Source organism: Chironomus tepperi, unplaced genomic scaffold (assembly GCF_022539635.2).
Source record: "Chironomus tepperi strain 1889 unplaced genomic scaffold, CSIRO-AGI_Ctep_v1 contig_16, whole genome shotgun sequence".
Taxonomy (NCBI): domain Eukaryota; kingdom Metazoa; phylum Arthropoda; class Insecta; order Diptera; family Chironomidae; genus Chironomus; species Chironomus tepperi.
Genome location: NW_027226138.1, coordinates 359,304 through 379,477, shown reverse-complemented (window position 1 = coordinate 379,477; position 20,174 = coordinate 359,304). Strand labels below are relative to the sequence as shown.

The window sequence follows — 20,174 nt, the reverse complement described above, 5'->3', positions numbered from 1 at the left end:
AGAGAGACTAGTATGAAATATGCACAATATATTGTAAGAGAGTAATTGGAGAATTCTAAATTTAATTAATGTAGTTTCAAAGTCAAATTGACGACTGTATATTGTATTTTTATTGGCATGATTCTTGTTTCGTTTCTTATATTCATTTAGCGATCATATTTTTTCTTTTCTTTTTTTTTTTACTCTATCCACTATCAATCGAAATCGCCGACGGTGTTTATGTTATACTTTGTATGTAAATGCGATTTTTGTGTTTCAAATCATTGATCGCGGATGGACGTTACACTGGCTACATAACATTCATGAATATTGTGTGTATATATATATATATATGTAGAGAACAAGAGAGGCACGAGTAATTTGTATATATGATATGTTCACATCCAGAAGAAAGCTTTACAGTTAAATTCATTAATTTTACATTGATCAGCATATGGATAGTAAGTTTATTGAAAGGGAGAATTCTTATCGTTTGTCGTTTTTCATGCGAAATAAAGCCTTGGAGAACTTTTACTCACCAGTAATAATCGGTGGCTCAACGACCGTAGATGGTCCGAAGAATGACGGTATATCACTTGATGTAGTCACAGGCGTATTTAAATCACCCGTTTGTAAATGTTGACTGCGATCAGCTGTTTGCTGTTGAGTCTCTGGTATATTTAATGTGGGATGCGAATGATGTCCACTTGTCGATGATGTTGTTGTTATTGTAGCGGTTGATGAGACAACTGTTGAATCTGTCTTTGATGTTTGGGTCACCGAGGTGGAGGAATGTGAACTTGTGTTGATGCTACTGTTGTGTGATGATGTATTGACGGTGCTTGTTTGTAGATTTTGTTGACTCGCTGATTGTTGCTGATGTTGATGCATTTGTTGCTGATGATGATTCTGACTACTTATCAATTGTGTTTGCGATGGATGATGATTATTATTTGTTATCGTATGATTATTATTATTCAAATTAAATGAACTTGCTGTCGTTGCTGCCGTTTTAAATAGACTGCATGTATCGAAACTTAGCACATTAAAATGTGCTGCTGCTGCCGACTCAGTTAAAAGATAGGCATGGTGAGATGGGGTCACAAGGGTTTCTAAACCTTCCATGATCATGGCCGTAGTTGGTGCTGGAGCAGCTGGAGAACTGCCTATAAATAGAAATAAAAATGTAAAAAAAAATTAATAAAAATGCACTGTAAATGTGTGTAAATAAAAATTATATTCAATTGCAAGGTCTTTTGTAGGAAATTTGTTCCATTAATTGAATCTAGCTTATTTATTTTGAGCGAGACGCGCGTCGTACTCTCTCAGTCAGAGAAGAACTTTAATTAATTAATTTAATGTCTTTTAACAATTGACACTTGACTTCGCATACAACTATGATTATGCACTCGTAACTACACATGTGTATGGACATAACATATGAATGAAATTGTAGAAAAAATTGTAAGTACAAAATAAAAATTATCAGCTCACAACATTTTAGGTCAAAGAATGAAATAGCTTCACATAAATAAATTTCAATCAATGAAAAGAGAGAAGCTTGATGATGACGATGATATAAAAATTGGTTATCGAATTACAAATTAAGAATCGGATATTTTACGCAATGTGTCAGTGATGTAATTGTGTAATATTGGGTATTAATGAACAATCTATCGTTTTAATGCAACATATGGTCACGTTCAATGTGGTATGCATTTATAATGTTATATTAGCTTGATTGAATGCATTTTGCTTAAGATTATTAGTTTAGTGGAATGTCTAAGGCTGAATTTATGTCAAGTTTTTGAAATTTTTGAAATTTTCAAATAAAATTTGCAATTTTTTATCTAAAATTTTAAAATTCAACAAAATTCCTGTAGTAACTTTGCATGTAAAGCTTAATAATGCTAAAAATAAGATCATATGGCATTACAATGCCAAAGTAACCTGACTAGTGACGACTTAATGCTTGTTAACATAATACATCAATTAACAGATTTAAGAATAATATTTTTTTCTCTTTCGTGGTTAATTAAGCTACCATATAGCATGTTTCCTGTGTTGATGATAAGACACAATGAGAACGTGATGATGGGATCGTTTACCGACAAAAAAAAACCTATTCTTAAAAGATATGCTAATTGAAAAATAAATTTATTGACTTTTCTAATTTGTATAGTGATTAGTTTCATTCATATGAATCTCATTAAAAGGGGCCGAGATCTTTCACATCTCAAATATACGATGAGAACATAATAGATATGTACAAATATAATATCTTTTTGGAAGTAGATGAAAGAGAGGTGTTTTCTGGCTCTTTTGTTTTGCTGTTTTTTTTTTTATAAAATTATTATACTATTAAAACTCAAAGACGCCATACGCCCACTAGTAATAAGTTTTTGAAAGAAGTTTGGAGATACCAAAATGTATAATCGATAGGTTGTCTTTCGTCTTTAATTTTTATTTCCACTTCCTTATTCGGAAACATCACTTAAAGTTTCTTTTCTCAAACTCATACTTTTCTTCTCGTCAATACAATTAACTAAGTCTTTTTTTAAGGTACTACTTAATTTGGACATATCCACAAAACCAAAATTGTATGTAAAATACAACTTTTTCGTCCAATCAACGATTAGGAATCTGATTGGATTCCTGGAGAATGGAATATACACATATATAAAGCCTTAATTTCATCAAGATCACTTAACATTGTTCCTTTTGAATGACGCTTGATAGTTTAATTTAATGACTATCAACCATATAAAGCTCAACAAGACGGTTATAAAAAATATTGACTCAGCGATCGTCCACTAAATTTTTGTTTTTTTCGTTGTTGATGTCTTTGTGTCTAATTCCGCGACTTATAAAATTTTATAATCGACAACTTCCTGAATTTTTTTTTTGCACTAAACTTTATTTTAATTATGATTGTCTTGAGCAGCACTATTAATACACTAAACAAGCAATATAAAGGAGGGTTAATAACAAGTTCGAATGGACCAAAAAAAGAAACAAGAAGGGATGAAACTTTTTTTTTATATCTTCCAATAAAAATAATTAATAAGTTTAGTTTGGGAAAAGTATATGTTGTCGAAGCAGCAGTTATCTAATTGACTAAAAACAGAAGCAGATTTACTTTTTTTTTTGTCATCAAGTGAAAGTAGAGATAGAAAAGAAAACGAAGCTCCCACAAGCAATGCGAGAGAGTTTTCCAACATGGCGAAAAATGCTTTTTTCTTCTTCTTGTTCGCCCACGACTTATACGGATAGCAGGAGAGCAACCGTGTTTCATCAAGGAAAAAAACAAGCAAGATTCTTCGAGCTTTTTTTATTTGTTATATGATGCCATTTTCTGGTTCATAAAGACATGGAATTCATTTAATTTGCTTTTTTTTGTTATTGTCTTCGGGGAAGGTTAATTTTTTTATAAAAAATAAGCAAGAAAAACTTTTGAGGGGAAAGGTCCGTACCATTTTCCTAGCAATATTTATCTTTTTCATCCATTGAAAGTTCACATATCTTAAGGACATTACTTTCCCTCATCGGTATATTTTCAAGTTTTATAATGGGATAGCATGGGTAGCGACAGCAATATATATATTTTTTTTTGTGAATGTAGAAATGGGATAACAAGAGATGAAGCCGAACGAGAGCAACAAGTGGGAACATACGAAGTGGATATTTAATTCTATGTATATTTCTAGACAACATAAGAAAAAAAAAGAAATCATCAATGATTTTCTCAACAACGCAGTTAAGGCGCAAGCGTCAAAAAGATTTCATTCAAGAAAATTTTTGACTTGCAAAAGTGAGCGAAGCTTCGGAATGAAAGCGCACTTTGGTTGCTACTTTTTGTATTCTACCGAATGATAATGATGATGATGATGATGCAAAGGATATGTGAGAATTTCCCCTGTTAAATAATTTTTTGCTTGTTTCTAAAAATGGAAATAAAAAAAAAATCCGCTCCCGCTACATCATCACCTCGCAACGATAGAGCATTCAGTCGGCTATAACAAAATAACATAAAATAAAGGATGAGAGGACATATAACCTTGATAATGACTCTCATTCCTATGCCCTTCTCTGACGTCATATTTATCCTTCATTCGCTTTCTCTTCTCTCATTTCCTTTTCACTACTGCGCTTCTCAAAACTTTTTCCTTAATTTTTTTCATTCTTATTATCATCTCATTGATGACTTGGTGCTGTATATACATAATTATGCTTGGCAAGAATGACAAAAAAAAGATATTTGAATAATTACTCAGACAATAAAAAAAAGAAGTGTGGATTTTAAAAAGGCGAAACGACATGTCTAATTGCTCTCAAAAATTTTATTCGCACTTTGCATTGACTTTCTTGTCTCTCGCACAATTTTTTTTTTTCAGGGAGTGCCAAGGGAATTTTTGTGAGCGTTGATGTGATTTTTGAGCGAATTTTGAAGGTGTTTTGGAATTTATTTTTTTTGGGGAGTTGCTGTTATTTTGGAATCAATGGATGATTATGGATTGATATTTATGGACATTTTGGAATAGTTATTGGGGTTTGTAGAAGGATTTGCTGCTGGAATTTCTGCAATTTTTGGTTTATGATAATGTAGTCAATAGACATTTGGGGAGTTCTTTTGTCAAGGGAATAAGGAGTTACGCAATGGTTGAATGACTAATTGAGAGGGAATTGACACTGGAATTAGCTATAGCTAATAGACAAATAGACCACTTTTAAGTTCTGTAGTGGTATTTCTGTACCATGAAACTACTCTTAGCCTGTTGCCTGACTTAGAGACTAAAGCTCAGAGTCGACTCTGTGGTCTTGATTGGTCTAAATCAGTAGTACAGATCTTATTGATAAGTTTTGATTGAAACTAAACACGGCATACAGTTCATGGGATTTCCGAAAAGTTTCTAGTATGGATAAGCACACAGGTTGCCAGTCATTGATCAAAACGAAAGAAATCGCAAGTTTGACTCGAGAATTTGCTCAGAAAAACAATATTGATTAAGTTTTGGATTGAATTTAAGCATAATAAGTGCCACAGTAGAATGTCCTCAAATTAGGAATGAATTATGGAATTGAGGAACATTCTCAAATAAAACCAAAAGAATCTAAAATGACAACAGCACCAAATAAGAATTCTATTGGCAAACCCAAACCCAAAGTATATTAAATTTCTTTACACTTGTTTCGGGATATATAGGAGCTCTAAAAATATTCATTTCATCTCTTTTTTGAAACAACAACTGATGTGAAACATTAAGCGACATCATGAAAAGTAATTAAGTAATCTCTAGTGAGATTCTTCCTATATTTTTTTTCTTTTCTTTAAATAATACTGAATGTGAAGATATATTTTATGAATATGCATACAACTCAGCTGTATGGATTGATTTACGGCTTTTACTGAGCTGTTTTTCTATTTTGGAATTGGAGAAAAAAAATGAAAAAAATGATTTAAATTTGCGCAATTTTTATTTACAAAATAAATACGAATAATAATGGGCTAAAAAATGTGATGTAAATCACTGAGGCAATGCTTCTTATTAATTAATGTTAATTTTCTTTCCACTGTTTATTTTACGTAAAAGAAAAGAATTTTTTTTTTTTTGTTGGAATAAATTGCAAGTCGCTATTTTTAGTTTTTCTCCGCCGGTGAATAATTTACGAATATTTATAATAGATGAATCACTCATAATATTTACCTTCACTTTGCACTGAAAAATCTTGAAAATCTCTAAATAAGAGAGACACACACTTTGAAAATAATTCTCTTATTTTTCCGTTCTGTTTTTGGAAGTTGAAGAAACTCCCAAAAAAAAAATCAATTTTATTTATTATTTATTTTTGCACACACTATCGAGTATCTTAAGAGACACCGTATGTCTGTATGAATTAATATTTTTTTGTTGAATGGAAAATTGATTTTTTTTTTCTCTTTTTTTTTCTCACTCCGATAGCTTTTTTTTACAAATTGGGGGGTATTTTAGTAGGTTCACTGCCACCTACGCGCACACACCGAAAAAAAAAAACAATTTCATTCATAAAAAAAACTCTTTTTATGCAAAATAGCACTAAAGAAACTTGTTTCTTCCTTCTCTTTATTGCTTGTTGTTACACAATGAATAAAAAATTGTGTAAATACTCAAGTTTATGATTGAAATGATTTCACAACAAGGATTTATGTTTGCTTTTTTTTATATTTTTGCTTATCCGCCTACAACAGGTCAGATATCATTCATTGATAATGGTTAGCACAAGATTCCAATAAAAAAATTTCAATTTATTACACCGACTTAATGTTTTTATTATTTTTTTTCTCACTCGGTTCCAGTTTCTTATTATGACTTAAGTGTGATATAAATTTCACTCTTATTTTATTATTTCCCGTATTAAACTACGCAAAATTTTCTACTTAAATTAAGATCCAAAAAAATATATATAATTTCAGTGTTCTTTTATGAAAATACTATAACGCATTGGAGCGCAAAACTTTATTTCTCAATCCAAACGTTTCAAATACTGAAATACAACTAAAGCGGGAAGGAAAGCAAGCAAAACATTTTTATGAATGAAACGACTTGCAAGTGTGTGTTGAAAAGTAAAATAACCAATCGATGTACACGTTTCCCCACTTTTTTTTTTATTCTTTTATTCATTATTCTTCTTTTGACTCGTAGTAAAAATTTTCTCGTTTTGAGAAGAAAAATCGATGAGAGAATCTTATACGCAATTAAATGGAACTTGTGACTGTATGTGTGTGAGCAAAACCGTAAATTGAGAGAATTGAAAAAATTTTCATGAATGAATGTTTTGCGGGGAGAAGTAAGGAGGAAGAAGAAGAAATAAAATTTTTACACATTTACAAGCAACAACAACAACAACAACGACTATGCAAAGAGATTTTTTTTTACTTTACTTCTTTCCTTCTCAGAAAAGGAGATCATCAAATGAAATGTTCATGTGACGTCATTAGAGTTTTGGCACGCGATACACATATCGGTTTTTTTTCAGTCGAAGAGAAGAGAACTGTTGCTTCATTATACAGAAAAAAAAGAGCTTGGCTACGGCTACATGTATATAGCTTATAGTCACACAACCGAGAGTATTAGTGAAATATTTAAATATATTTTTTATAGAGAAGAAAACTTTATTATGCATTTTAAATATATAGTTATTTTTTTATATTCTAATTTTCAATGTGAACGGACAGCGATGCCGCAACACATGTTTTTCGAATGCAATTTTTATAGCAAATTTATTAATTATTCGATGATGATGATTTGATTTTTACATTTTTATTGCCATAAAATATTGTAAGGTATAAAATTTTCCTACAATTTTCCTTCTTTTAAGAAGAATAAAGGCATGAATGTACACACACTTTTCTTACTCGTATCTCTTTGGGATTTTTCAACTTTTTTTTGCTTTCGCTTAAGGTGTGCTTACGAGCGGGTTTCTTATGATGTTGTTCCGAAATAGAAACGGCTTTTACAGAAAAAAAAGTTATTATTATTATTGTATGATACGACTTTGTGATAATGATGATGCCTTCGCTCTCTATGTGATGATTAATTTTTTTTGTGAAAAGAATCTTTAATTTCTTTCAACGTTTAGTCTTTAGACCAGTGGTGGGCAAGCTTTTGTCTTTCGTGGGACACTTTGGTGATAAGATCATAGATCGTAGATACAGACTGCAGATCAAAGTGCCTTTTCGTTTTCGAGGGATTCTAATCTTTATTTATTCTTGGTCATAAGATTTGACCGAAAAAGCTCACGGCACATGGTTCATGACATTTCTTAAAAATTTTTGGCAATACACTAGTGTGACGAGGTACACAAGTGAACAACCTTTACTTTGAACCAGTGGTAGCCAACCTGTGTGTCGCGGCACAAGCTAATGTGCCTATAAACCGGATTACTATGAACCTTATGCCGTAAAATGCCATGAACCGTACTGTATGGAATTGGGGGACCCAAAGTCTGACTCCGAAAATGACACCAAATGTCAAGTGCATACCTTCTCGTGATATTCTTTGTAACTATTAAATGTCCCCTGTAGACCGAGACCTATGTAGTTAAAGGATAGTACTAAAAGGCAACGAGATCACTTTTAGGTACTCTAGTAGTATTTATGTGTCATAAAAACATGCTATTTTGCCTGTTAGAATAGTTAAAGCCTATCGAAATCCTCCCTCAAGTATTGGATCCCCACAATCAGGATAGGAATGGTCAAATTTACAATCTACCATCTCCAAACCCAACATGTACAAAGAAACCAACAGAATGTATGCCGTGAGCTTTTACAGTCCAAGCTTATCAACAAGATGTACCGCAGCTCAAAGGCTGCCCACCACTGCTTTAAACAATTAATGAAATATATATATTTTTAAAAGAAAAAAAATAAGATAATGAATTTCAGGTTTACTAATTTTAAAAATATGAGAAATATTTACTGTATAATTAAATTTCGAGCAGTTTGTTTGTCACAATAGATCAAATAACTTTGCTAAATGAAAGGAATTTTTGTTTGAAGGGTGGGGGGAGGTTCGACACATCAAGAGAATTTTAATTTTTAAATAGCAATATATTTTATGCTTGAACAGAGAGAAAAACCTATCTAAGATGCATGAGAAATCGCATTATGAACGATAAAATGTTTGACCTTGATGCAAAGGTTTATGAATGAGAAAATGGCATTTACCGACCAAACATGAATGAATGAACTAATGAACTCTGTACTTTTTCTATGCTGTTTAAGGCAGTATATTTTTACTCTTTTTAAGGTTTGGGGACATGCTTTTGGGTTATTATTCTTTTTATGGAAATACTAAGTGTAAATAGTATTGAAAGAAGCTGTCGATAGAGATAGAATTGCATTTGGAATTAGGAGATTGGCAAATGGTAGCAAGAAATAGAGCTACATAGATTCTTGGGGCATCTATTGAAGGTCATAAATGAAAATTGATATATACGGCTTAAATTGCATTGCATACAATTTGGAAGACTGGAAGTAAACAAATTATTGGATTGATGTGTTCTGTGGTTCAATAAAACGATAACATCTGTATAATGTACACTGGATAGATTAAGGAGATTTAAGCGTGCTTTATGCAACGCTGCTTAATAGCGCCAGGTAGCTCAGTGCGACCAGATATTGTAGAATGTGAGTTCGAGTCCCAATCGGGTTAAGTTATATGGGGAAGTGTACTTTTCAAAACTCAAAAGACTGCATATTGCATCCGACACCAAGTTAGAGTCACGGCCGGATTTTGACAAAACAATCAATTTGTGCTTTTCTGAAAAATTTCTCCCGAGTGGATAACTTGACATAATGCTTAGTTAAAAATCAGGAGATTCTTTCTCATTCTTTCTCCGGAACGTTCCTGAAATATTTCATTAGTCGATCAAGTCAAGCTGTCCATTCAAGTCTTGAACTCTCCCCAACTATTGAAACATCAAAAAACAAGTGTACATTCATCATTCATAGGCGAAATGTTATTTCCTTTATGACTGATGTCTAAAATTCTTTTCCTTTGATGCTTCTACAAAATCACTTTTTCACTAGTACCTAATTGTCAAAGGAAAAATTTAAATAATTTTATGTTAATAAATTGTCATGACAAATAAGCTTTTCAGAAATAATTCCAAAAATTTATTTAATCCATTTCAGAGAAGAAAAAAATCACTTTTAGAAAGTACTAGAAGAACTATTTTTCATCATTTCGAGAATATGCAATTAAATTTTTTTAATGAGGTTCATATAGCCCTCTTTTTTTTAATTAGGAACCTATACAAGTACTTACTGAGTAAGCAACAATTTGTAGAAACAAATCAATAAGCTAATAGAAATATCTGGAAATATGCCCGAGCAGCACGTTGGAGTCAGGTTAGAATTGTTCTTATTAATTAAGCCTTTAATTCTGATTTTGTTGATTGCAAGAGAGCTTCATGGTGGCCAAAGAAATCTTGAAGGAAAGCTGTTGTTAGAGACAATGATGTATTTGGTAAGGGTAATTGGCATTAGTGCAAAGTTGCTAGACGCCAACTGAGAGAGAAATGGATCACAGAAGATTTTTAAGTCAGCGAAGTAAAAATGCAGTACCACTACTTGAACAAAAGAACAGTGCCTAATACGAAACCTTATACGAAAGACTATTTGCGCATCGCTAGGTTAGAGCACCCTAACAGACAAAGAGTATACTTTCGAGAGCTTACTCATCTTAAATATGCTAGACGAGCATTGCTCTGAGCTTATTTTGCTCTTAAGTTTACACTGGTTGCCCATCAAGGGATTAGAACAACGCTTGGTTCATGGCAAGGGTTAAAAGTATCTCAATGGGACGGTGATGGCTGATTTCAGCCCATTTTTATAGCAAATAATTAAATATATACACCGCTTCGTACAGTTCGGGTTCCGAAAAGTAATAAAACAAAGTATCTACTTGGATACATGACGAGGACATTCTCAGAACAAAATAAACACAAGCAGCTTGCAAACAGCAAAATATAAAAGTTGTGTCTGGTTAAAAAAAAAATCAAAATTAGGAACTGATCTAGTTTTTAAGTCTAGGCAATAAGAATTTGTCGCTGAGTTCAAAAAGTCAACAGCTCTGACAGGTTTACAATACCTCCTTCTTCTTCGACACATTTTGTCGCTAAATTTAGACTGAATATGTATGTTTAAATGAATTTATGAACAAATGAACAGTGACAAATTTTTTTCTCAACTTGCTGCTGGTTCCATAAAAAAAATTCAACTAATAAAATAATAATTTTTTTGGTTTCTATTCCCCAACATGTCATAATTTTTGTTTCCTTGTTAATTTAATTAAGATGGAATTCACTTAAAAGCGATGAGTCGTGGCACTTTGTGATTTATTAAGCAGCTGATTTTCATTCGTTTGTGTCTAGTGTCGCATGAATTAAATTTCTTCATAAATACAGAATATCTTTTTTTTTTTGTTTCGTAAATAATGATGATGATAGCTATTTCGAAAAAAATAAGAATTTATATGTGTTTTTCGGCTGAGATTATATTATCACTTTATACTGAATTTTTAACCGAGATAGTCATTCATTTTGGTTAGTTTGAGAAGAATTTTCTTTAAATTCAGAGTTGTTGATGGAGTTTTGGGTTAGCACTTCATGCTTACTTATTTAACATCACATACTAATGCTATACAATGCAAAAAGTTGCATTTTTCGTCTTATCGACGAAATCAGTCGTTATAGAGCTATCAGGGCAATTTCGCATATTAACGTTAATAAAAAGTAGCGGTGATGAATAAATATAAGAAGTTACGAATAAATCACAGTCATAGGCATATCATAGAAAGATTTCAAGTAAACCAAAGATATTATGTTCTCTGCAAGTATAAGTTGTTGTATTTGCAATGGATTAAATAACTATGTACAATCATTGCAATTTGGGTATTGTTGGTTTTAACAAGGATATTCATGAGCATTATTTCGATGCTTCGGGATGGTACAGCAGAATATCGATCGCAGTGCCGATTTGGCTCTAAGTACACCTTATATTGCATTATCTTCTAATCACAGATAGATAAGTACTTAACAAGTACATAGGCAAGTATCAGATAATCCTCTGGCAAGTTAGAAGTTCAAATGGAAATTACAAACTACTAAATTGTGCAGCACACAGGGCAACAAAAGAACTCATGAAAAGAGGCTGATGATGGGGACAGTATTGCACTAGAAGTATTTAGTAATTAACAAAGGGCAGCCTGCGATAGAGCCAGTTTCCGATGTCAACTAAGAGATACTATAGATCACAGTTGATCGAAGTAAGTAAGTAAGAATTGTACAAAACCTACAGTTAAGCAAGATTTGTAGTCAAAACCCCAAATCTCGACGATTTTTTCGGACTCAATTAAGTTGTTCGATTTGTTACACTCTAGATGCCAACCCTGCTTTAAAAGTATTTTCAATCCTAATGAATCACTGAAAATTGTTTTGAAATAATAATAATAAAAGCATATATTCAAAATCACATATCATGAATGATTTCCTAACAAAACAAAAAAATGCGTTCCCAATACCAAACCCAAAACACGACACCTATCATGACTGGCAATAAAAACAAACGAAAAACACTATGATTTATCAATCTAATGGAAAATTTCTAGTTGGAAAATTATTTTTGTGCCTCCCGGCGTGATGTTTAGTCGTCATGTTACGAAAAATAAAAAGTAGCATTTCATTTAAAAAATATTAGACTGGCATATAATCTCATAAAAAATTACACACCGTTGGATATCTCTCGGCATCAATTAATACCTTCTTTTCCTTGTTTTCTTGAAATATTTTTCCTCTTGTATTATTATTTTCTTTTCAAAACAAGAAGGAATAAGAAAAGATTCAAATAAAAAGAATCTGTATATACTTATACTCTACATATATATGGCATTTCTCTCGACAAAAAAACACACAAAAAAAAAATATAATATTGAAAATATTTTTAGAATAGTATGAAAAGCATTTAGAAGTGAAAATGGATATGTGACTGAGAGTCTGAAATTTCATTAGCAGAATGACATTAAATTAAAAATTATTATGTCATTGCGCGGAGAGGAGTGTGAGGTAAAATTGAGAAAGAGAATGAGCCAAAAGAATTTTCATATTCTGTGAAATTTATGTGCTGATGCTAGTCAAAAAATAAAGGAAAGAAAAAAATTAATAAATTGTATAAAAATGATATGATGTGAGAAGAGAAAAATCTTCCTATTTTATGTGCATTTTTATTATAAAATGTTAGGTTTTATGATTGCTGACTATGACAGTCTGTCTGTGTTTCTTTTAATATTGATGATTTGATTTCTAAAGTACAGCCTATTCTTTATTATAGCAATTTTTAATAGGATCTCAAATTAGAAGGAATTTAAAGAATTTGCATCATATTTTTATGATTCGGTAAGTAGTTGTGACTCGTTGGCGGAATTATTTAGTAGTTCGGTTCCTAGTTTTTGCAATATCGATTGGAATTGCGATTGAGGATTCTAGTCTCGGCAAAAGAAATATGTTGTTTAGGAAATGCAGGGGACTCACATTCTCTCCTCATTTTGTAGGCTATATGTAACTATGTCATCAAGGGAATGGCTCTCAACCCTCTTTAAACTGAATATCTACTAAGTGCGGTAGTCGAGCCCATTTATAGCTTTAGCAACAAAACCTCCTCGTTCAGCTCTGAATCTCGTTGATATGATTATCTAAAGTTCTAAGGAAAAGGTTGCTGAAGAGGTAATCTAAGATTTTCTCAACCTTTTTTGGAATTCTGTCCAATTAATCATATAAAAAAAACCTTTTATTCAGATTTTTGAGAACCAGAGTTGTGCTAGGGCGATTCGGAGCTAATGATTGTTTAACGAGTGAGGGTGCGCCAGACCATTGCACTCAATAGACCTACAGTTTAGATTGGGATCAAAACACACTTAAATTAATCATATATCTTTCATAAATTAAGTGTGTTTTATTGTTTAAGATACACCTGTAGATATTGGCGACAAACTGGTGTGTCGGAGAACATAGTCTAAGTAGTAGAACCAATTCAGATCCAAATAGTCAAAGCAAAGCCTCAATTTTGGGTTAAAATTTGGTCATTATATATTTGAATTATTCACTTTATTACTGCCTTATTTTCGACTTATCAATTTCTCACATATAATGCCCAGGTTCTTAAAATTGATTGCCTCCCATCCCTAGCAACAAAACCCGAAAATGACTTCCTTTGTTTTATTTTTAATTTTTTCTTAAATTAAATTCCCATCTTAAACCTAATTTTCTGTCCACTGAATAAAAATGCACTTAATCCATCGCCATTAATCGTGAAGATGATTTTAATTTTAATTTATTTTTTTTTTTGGTCGTCGCATGTGAAATATAAAGTGAAATGTTGCGGATCAGAGGTTGTACGACTTTAAATTTTTCATTTTGCGGTAAGAACTGGTTAAAAAATTACAAAAAATGAAAATTTTTCTTTTGTGAAGGAAAGTCTAGCACAATCGAATAAATGTTTAGTGACAAAACATTTCAACTGTCAGGTGCCATACATTTTCCTGTTGTTTATTTTCTACACTGTAGACTTGACAAAAGATGAGAAAATGAGTGAGAGAGTATTTTGTGACAGGTAGTGTATCGAATCATTGCCCATAATCTATTTTATGAATATAAGAAAATGTCTTCAATAATTTTTATTTATTTTGACAAAACGACTGTAATTTTTCGCTATATGACAACATTTATTCTCATATCTTAGTGTGGCATTTTAAATCATAAAATAAATAACACATTTTTGTCACTGAGGTATAAAGAATAAATTAATTTCTGCTATGTGAAATCACCATAACAACTTTATACCAAGGCTCAGACACTCAACCAAAATTGTAATTTTTTACAATTTTTACAATTTTTTCATACAAAAATTGTGAAAATTGTAAAAATTGTACAATTTTTCTAATTTTTACAATTTTTTCATATAAAAATTGTGGAAATTGTAAAAATTGTACAATTTTTGCAATTTTTTCATACAAAACTGATAAAATTGTACAATTTTCAAATTAACATAAACTTGTTTGAATAATTTTCATATTTGGAAAATGTAAGTAAAAAATTGATTTTTCTCGAGGTTTTTCATGTTTTTATAAGAAAATTGAGGTGACATTTGCCTTTTCCGAAGATTTTTTATTTTAATTTAAGAAAAATAAGGCAAAATTTGGCTTACACGAGGAATTCTTCACTCCAAATAAGAAAATAGAGACGAAATTCGAATTTTTCGAGTTTTTTCATCCCTAATAAGAAAATCAAAGAAAAATTTATTTTTTTTTAGGGATTTTTTTAGGAAACCGAGGCAAAATTCGGCAATTTTGAGGTGTAATTTACCCCAAATATAGAAACCGAGGCAAAATTCGGCAATTTTGAGGGGTAATTTACCCCAAAAATAAAAACCGAGGCAAAATTCGGCAATTTTGAGGTGTAATTTACCCCAAATATAGAAACCGAGGCAAAATTCGGCAATTTTGAGGGGTAATTTACCCCAAAAATAAAAACCGAGGCAAAATTCGGCTTTTCTGATGGGTAATTTACCCCAAATATAGAAACCGAGGCAAAATTCGGCTTTTCTGATGGGTAATTTACCCCAAATATAGAAACCGAGGCAAAATTCGGCAATTTTGAGGGGTAATTTACCCCAAAAATAAAAACCGAGGCAAAATTCGGCAATTTTGAGGTGTAATTTACCCCAAATATAGAAACCGAGGCAAAATTCGGCAATTTTGAGGGGTAATTTACCCCAAAAATAAAAACCGAGGCAAAATTCGGCTTTTCTGATGGGTAATTTACCCCAAATATAGAAACCGAGGCAAAATTCGGCTTTTCTGATGGGTAATTTACCCCAAATATAGAAACCGAGGCAAAATTCGGCAATTTTGAGGGGTAATTTACCCCAAAAATAAAAACCGAGGCAAAATTCGGCAATTTTGAGGTGTAATTTACCCCAAATATAGAAACCGAGGCAAAATTCGGCAATTTTGAGGGGTAATTTACCCCAAAAATAAAAACCGAGGCAAAATTCGGCTTTTCTGATGGGTAATTTACCCCAAATATAGAAAGTGAGACAAAATTCGGCTTTTCTGAGGGGTAATTTACCCCAAATATAGAAACCGAGGCAAAATTAGGCTTTTCTGATGGGTAATTTACCCCAAATATAGAAACCGAGGCAAAATTCGGCAATTTTGAGGGGTAATTTACCCCAAAAATAAAAACCGAGGCAAAATTCGGCAATTTTGAGGGGTAATTTACCCCAAATACAGAAATAGAGGCAAAATTCGGCTTTTCTGATGGGTAATTTACCCCAAATATAGAAAGTGAGACAAAATTCGGCTTTTCTGAGGGGTAATTTACCCCAAATATAGAAACCGAGGCAAAATTCGGCTTTTCTGATGGTTAATTTACCCCAAATATAGAAACCGAGGCAAAATTCGGCAATTTTGAGGGGTAATTTACCCCAAAAATAAAAACCGAGGCAAAATTCGGCAATTTTGAGGTGTAATTTACCCCAAATATAGAAACCGAGGCAAAATTCGGCAATTTTGAGGGGTAATTTACCCCAAAAATAAAAACCGAGGCAAAATTCGGCTTTTCTGATGGGTAATTTACCCCAAATATAGAAACCGAGGCAAAATTCGGCTTTTCTGAGGCATTTTTTTACCCTTAATAAGAAAACCGAGGTGAAATTCCGTTTTTCCGTTGTAGTTTTCATCCTAGTTTAAGAAAATTATTGTGAAAAATAGCAATTTACAAGATATTTTTCCCATTTTGTAAGTAAAACAATAAAAAATTTTACATTTCGCCAATAAATTATGCATCAAAACATGATTTTTCGAGAAATTCAGTTAAAATAAACATTTTTCACATTTTCCATGTTGTCACAAAGTAATTTTCCTGCTGTGAAAACTATAATTTCCATCTATTAATTAGATTACTAAATTATTAGTTTCTTGAAATTTACATCAAAAAATTGTGAAAATTGTAAAAATTGTACAATTTTTTTACAATTTTTTCATACAAAAATTGCAAAATTGTGAAAATTGTACAATTTTTACAATTTTTACAATTTTTTCCATACGAATTGTAAAAATTGTACAATTTTCACAATTTTTTGTTGAGTGTCTGAGCCTTGCTTTATACCAGAGATGCAATCTGTTAATTGTCTGTAAAGAGGCATTACCTGCGAGTTTTACCTGTTCATATCTATGACCCTAATCTGTAATATACTTGTGAAAGATATAGTCGATTCGTAGGCAATACATGTGACAGTCATTGCCTGTTCGCAGGAAAAACCAGAGTCAGACATTGGCTGTTCTCAGCCAATGCTGGTACCTGTCTCGCGAGACAATCCCTGTAACAGATCTGTTGCTTGTTCGCAGGCAATACCTGTGGTAGATTTGTAGCCTGTTTACAGACAATACCTGTGACTGATCTGTTCGCAGACAATAACTGTGATAGACAATGCCTATAACAGATCTGTTGCCTGTCCATAGACAATACCTGTGACAAATCTGTTGCCTGTCCATAGAAAATACTTGTGACAGATCTGTTCGCTGAGAATAGCTGTGACAGACAATATCTATAAAGATTAGTTGCCTGTTTACAGATAATACCTGTGGCAAATTTGCGGCAGATTAGTGGCCTATTCACAGGCAATACCTGTGAGAGACGTTGTCTGTTCGAAGTCAAAATCTGTTGCCTGTCCTTGTCACTGTTCGAGCATTCACATGTGCGTTTCTTTCACCTTACTCTGCTCCTGAGTTCACATTCTTTCCATGCTAAGACCAAGCACCTGTTACTACAACTCTGCTTTATCCACATTATTACAACAATTAAGCGAGACAATTAAGTGGCAGAAGTTACGTTATTATTTTAATTAAAGGCACCCGTATGTGATTTTATAGCTCAACAATATTTTTTTATTATATATTGCAATATATACTCATGTGCATCAAAATAAGATGAATGAATCTCATTTTTGCGTGACGCGATGAAATCTTCAAAAGAAAAAAAAAATTGTGACTGAAAACTATTTTCAGTAAAATGGGAAATTTTTATCTCATTATGTGGTATTTACTTCGCATAAAAACTGAGCAATTTACTCAGTTGACTCGACAAATGGCTTTTATAAAGCAACAAGTTCTACACATATCTTTCACACGATTCATTCTTCTCTACTCAGTTCCCAGTTGTGTCCTTGTTAAGATGTCATAATTACAGCATAACATGTTGAAGAAAATTATTATTTTCATTTTTATTGTTATTTATTATGATTATTGAGATGTAAAAAAATATATATTCATGCTGTAACATGTGAGTCTTACGAAGTGAGTATGAATAATCTATTTTTAGGGTATTTTTTTCAAAATGAAAATAAGCAACTTAGGGCTCAAATGTCAGTCCTTGTGTCAAAGTATATTAATTACAGAGTGTTTTCATGCTGTAGGAATTTTTATGACTGTTGAAGATGGAATGACTCTTTGGAACTGTGAATTTCACAGTTTGGTGATTTTGGTGTGATTTCCGTGAACATTTATAATAAATGGGGAAGATTGAACGGCTCATTTCAAATTTATGCAGACAGAAATGCGGTATAACTAGTTATAGGCAATTTAATGCCTAGTTCAGTGGTGGACAACCTTTGCGTAACACATAATGCTAATTAATGACTAGAACAGCTTTTTGTCCACTCAGGAAGCATAAGTGTATCAAAGATTGTCTTCACTTTATTGAGTATTTTCAAGAATTTATAGCAAGGGTGTCTAACTGCTCAAGATTATCTTCGATCAGCACGATGCTGGATTTTTCATTTTCCGAGGTGAAAATTGACATAAAGCAGCATTCAGGGTGCCATAAGGGCACTTTTGCGTCTTGTCATTAATGTGGTGATCAAACAGTGCCCTGGCAATTACAATGGTCTAGGCTTTAATTCGTGTGCTCACTACATTGAGCATGCTCATGAGTATACTCATGATTGCACTCATTTAGGTGAGTATCCTCATTGTTTGTTAGGGATAATAATTTAAAGATACTAGAATATACGCATAGTAGCATATATGTACGAGCACACATATACATATGTACATATCATGAATATCCTATCCTTTGGAATCTATCCTGGAGTGTCTAAGGCTAACCATATGTGCATCTTCGTAGTCTTGAATCTCAAGTCTAAATTTCAATTATTTAAAATTTCAAAAAATTTTTAAAATTCCGAAAAACATTTCAAATTTTATATCTTGGAATGGCTTAAAAAAGTCCATGACATTGCGTCAGATCCTATGATTTTCCATAAAATAGTCACCCTATAGGCTCCACTGCTGGAATTCGATCAAAAATGGGAGTCAAAATTTTCATGTTTAAATATTTCAAGTAACAGGCTTCCAGAATATCATGAAAATTTTCCACCAATTTTTCCATTCTTTGTATATTTTTTGAGGAAATAAACGAGGGGTCGATTACAGAATTTTGATAATAATAAAAATACATTCTAGTAAAAATAGAAGTTGCTTAATATATCCATTACATTCCGTAAAATTTAAATCATTTATTAAGTAGCATGTGTATTCCTATAATAAGCCCGGTAAAGTGCCCCATAGGAAGTGACAAGCTACTGTATTTAGAAAACGTGGGTTTGATATCCAGCAGGGACTTTCTTGACTGACACTTTATTTTTTGCATACCGCGATATGAAATTATTTACAGAAATAATGTGCTGATATAAATAAGAATCGTATTTTACTTAAGGGAATGTTTTATAAACTTGGAAAAGTTGTAGATTATTTTCGGCATATGCTTAGAGATTTTCAAAAATAAATGCACACATTTAGAATGAGTTGCGAAAAAGCATTAATCATAAATCAACAAAAATAAAACTGTGTACATAAATTATGTTGACATTGTGTGTTTTTATAGCTGCATATATATTTTGAGGATTGCAAATTTAGGTACTTTAGGGAGGTGCTGTGGTAAAAATAACAGTATTTTGTTATAATTTGAGTAAACGGTGTAGTAAAAGATGGATTTAGATGCTTAATTCTCTGAAGCGGTTTTATCCAAATTTGTTTGTACAACGGCATGCCTTGATGGTAAGCTAAGACTGAAATTGCACACGGAATGTAGTTTATGGCATTTCTATTGGTGTGTCCTAGTGCAGTAGTGTTATGCAGTACTAGGGTGGCCAGAGAATTTTCGCAAAATATCGGGGCAATTTTTGAAAAATCGGGAAATTTTGAGGCTTGATCGGGACAAAGCATCAAGATGGAAAAGAACAGCAGTATACCCTAGTGCAATAGTGTGATGCAGCACTAAGGTGGCCACAGGATTTTCGGAGAATATCAGGAAGCTTTTTGGAAAGTTGAGAAATTTTGAGGCTTGGTCGAGACTCAGCAGCAAGATAGAATAGTAAAGCAGCGTCTCGGCATAAATACAGCAGATGGCCACCATAAGCAGCACACAGTTTGGACAATTCTTCTCAGATTCGTGTCATTGGACATAACTTATATTTAAACACCTTAATAAGTCATCTGATCTGAGTTTTGTATCATCATTTGCTGAATTTTATCAAATTTAATAGAAATCAACTGTATCACTTGATGAATGACCTATGGCTAGTTGGTCAAAGATCTATA

At 32.3% G+C, this 20,174-nt stretch overlaps 1 protein-coding gene across 2 annotated transcripts in view; it reads right to left on the bottom strand.

Annotated features, from left to right (window-relative positions):
• LOC139092156 (uncharacterized) overlaps positions 1 to 20,174 on the bottom strand; it is a 65,916-nt gene that overhangs the window by 8,499 nt on the left and 37,243 nt on the right. For both annotated transcript variants that reach the window (XM_070642470.1, XM_070642479.1), the window contains exon 4: positions 519 to 1,145. In XM_070642470.1, coding sequence (XP_070498571.1) covers positions 519 to 1,145 — 627 coding nt within the window. The remainder of the gene's footprint in view (positions 1 to 518; positions 1,146 to 20,174) is intronic.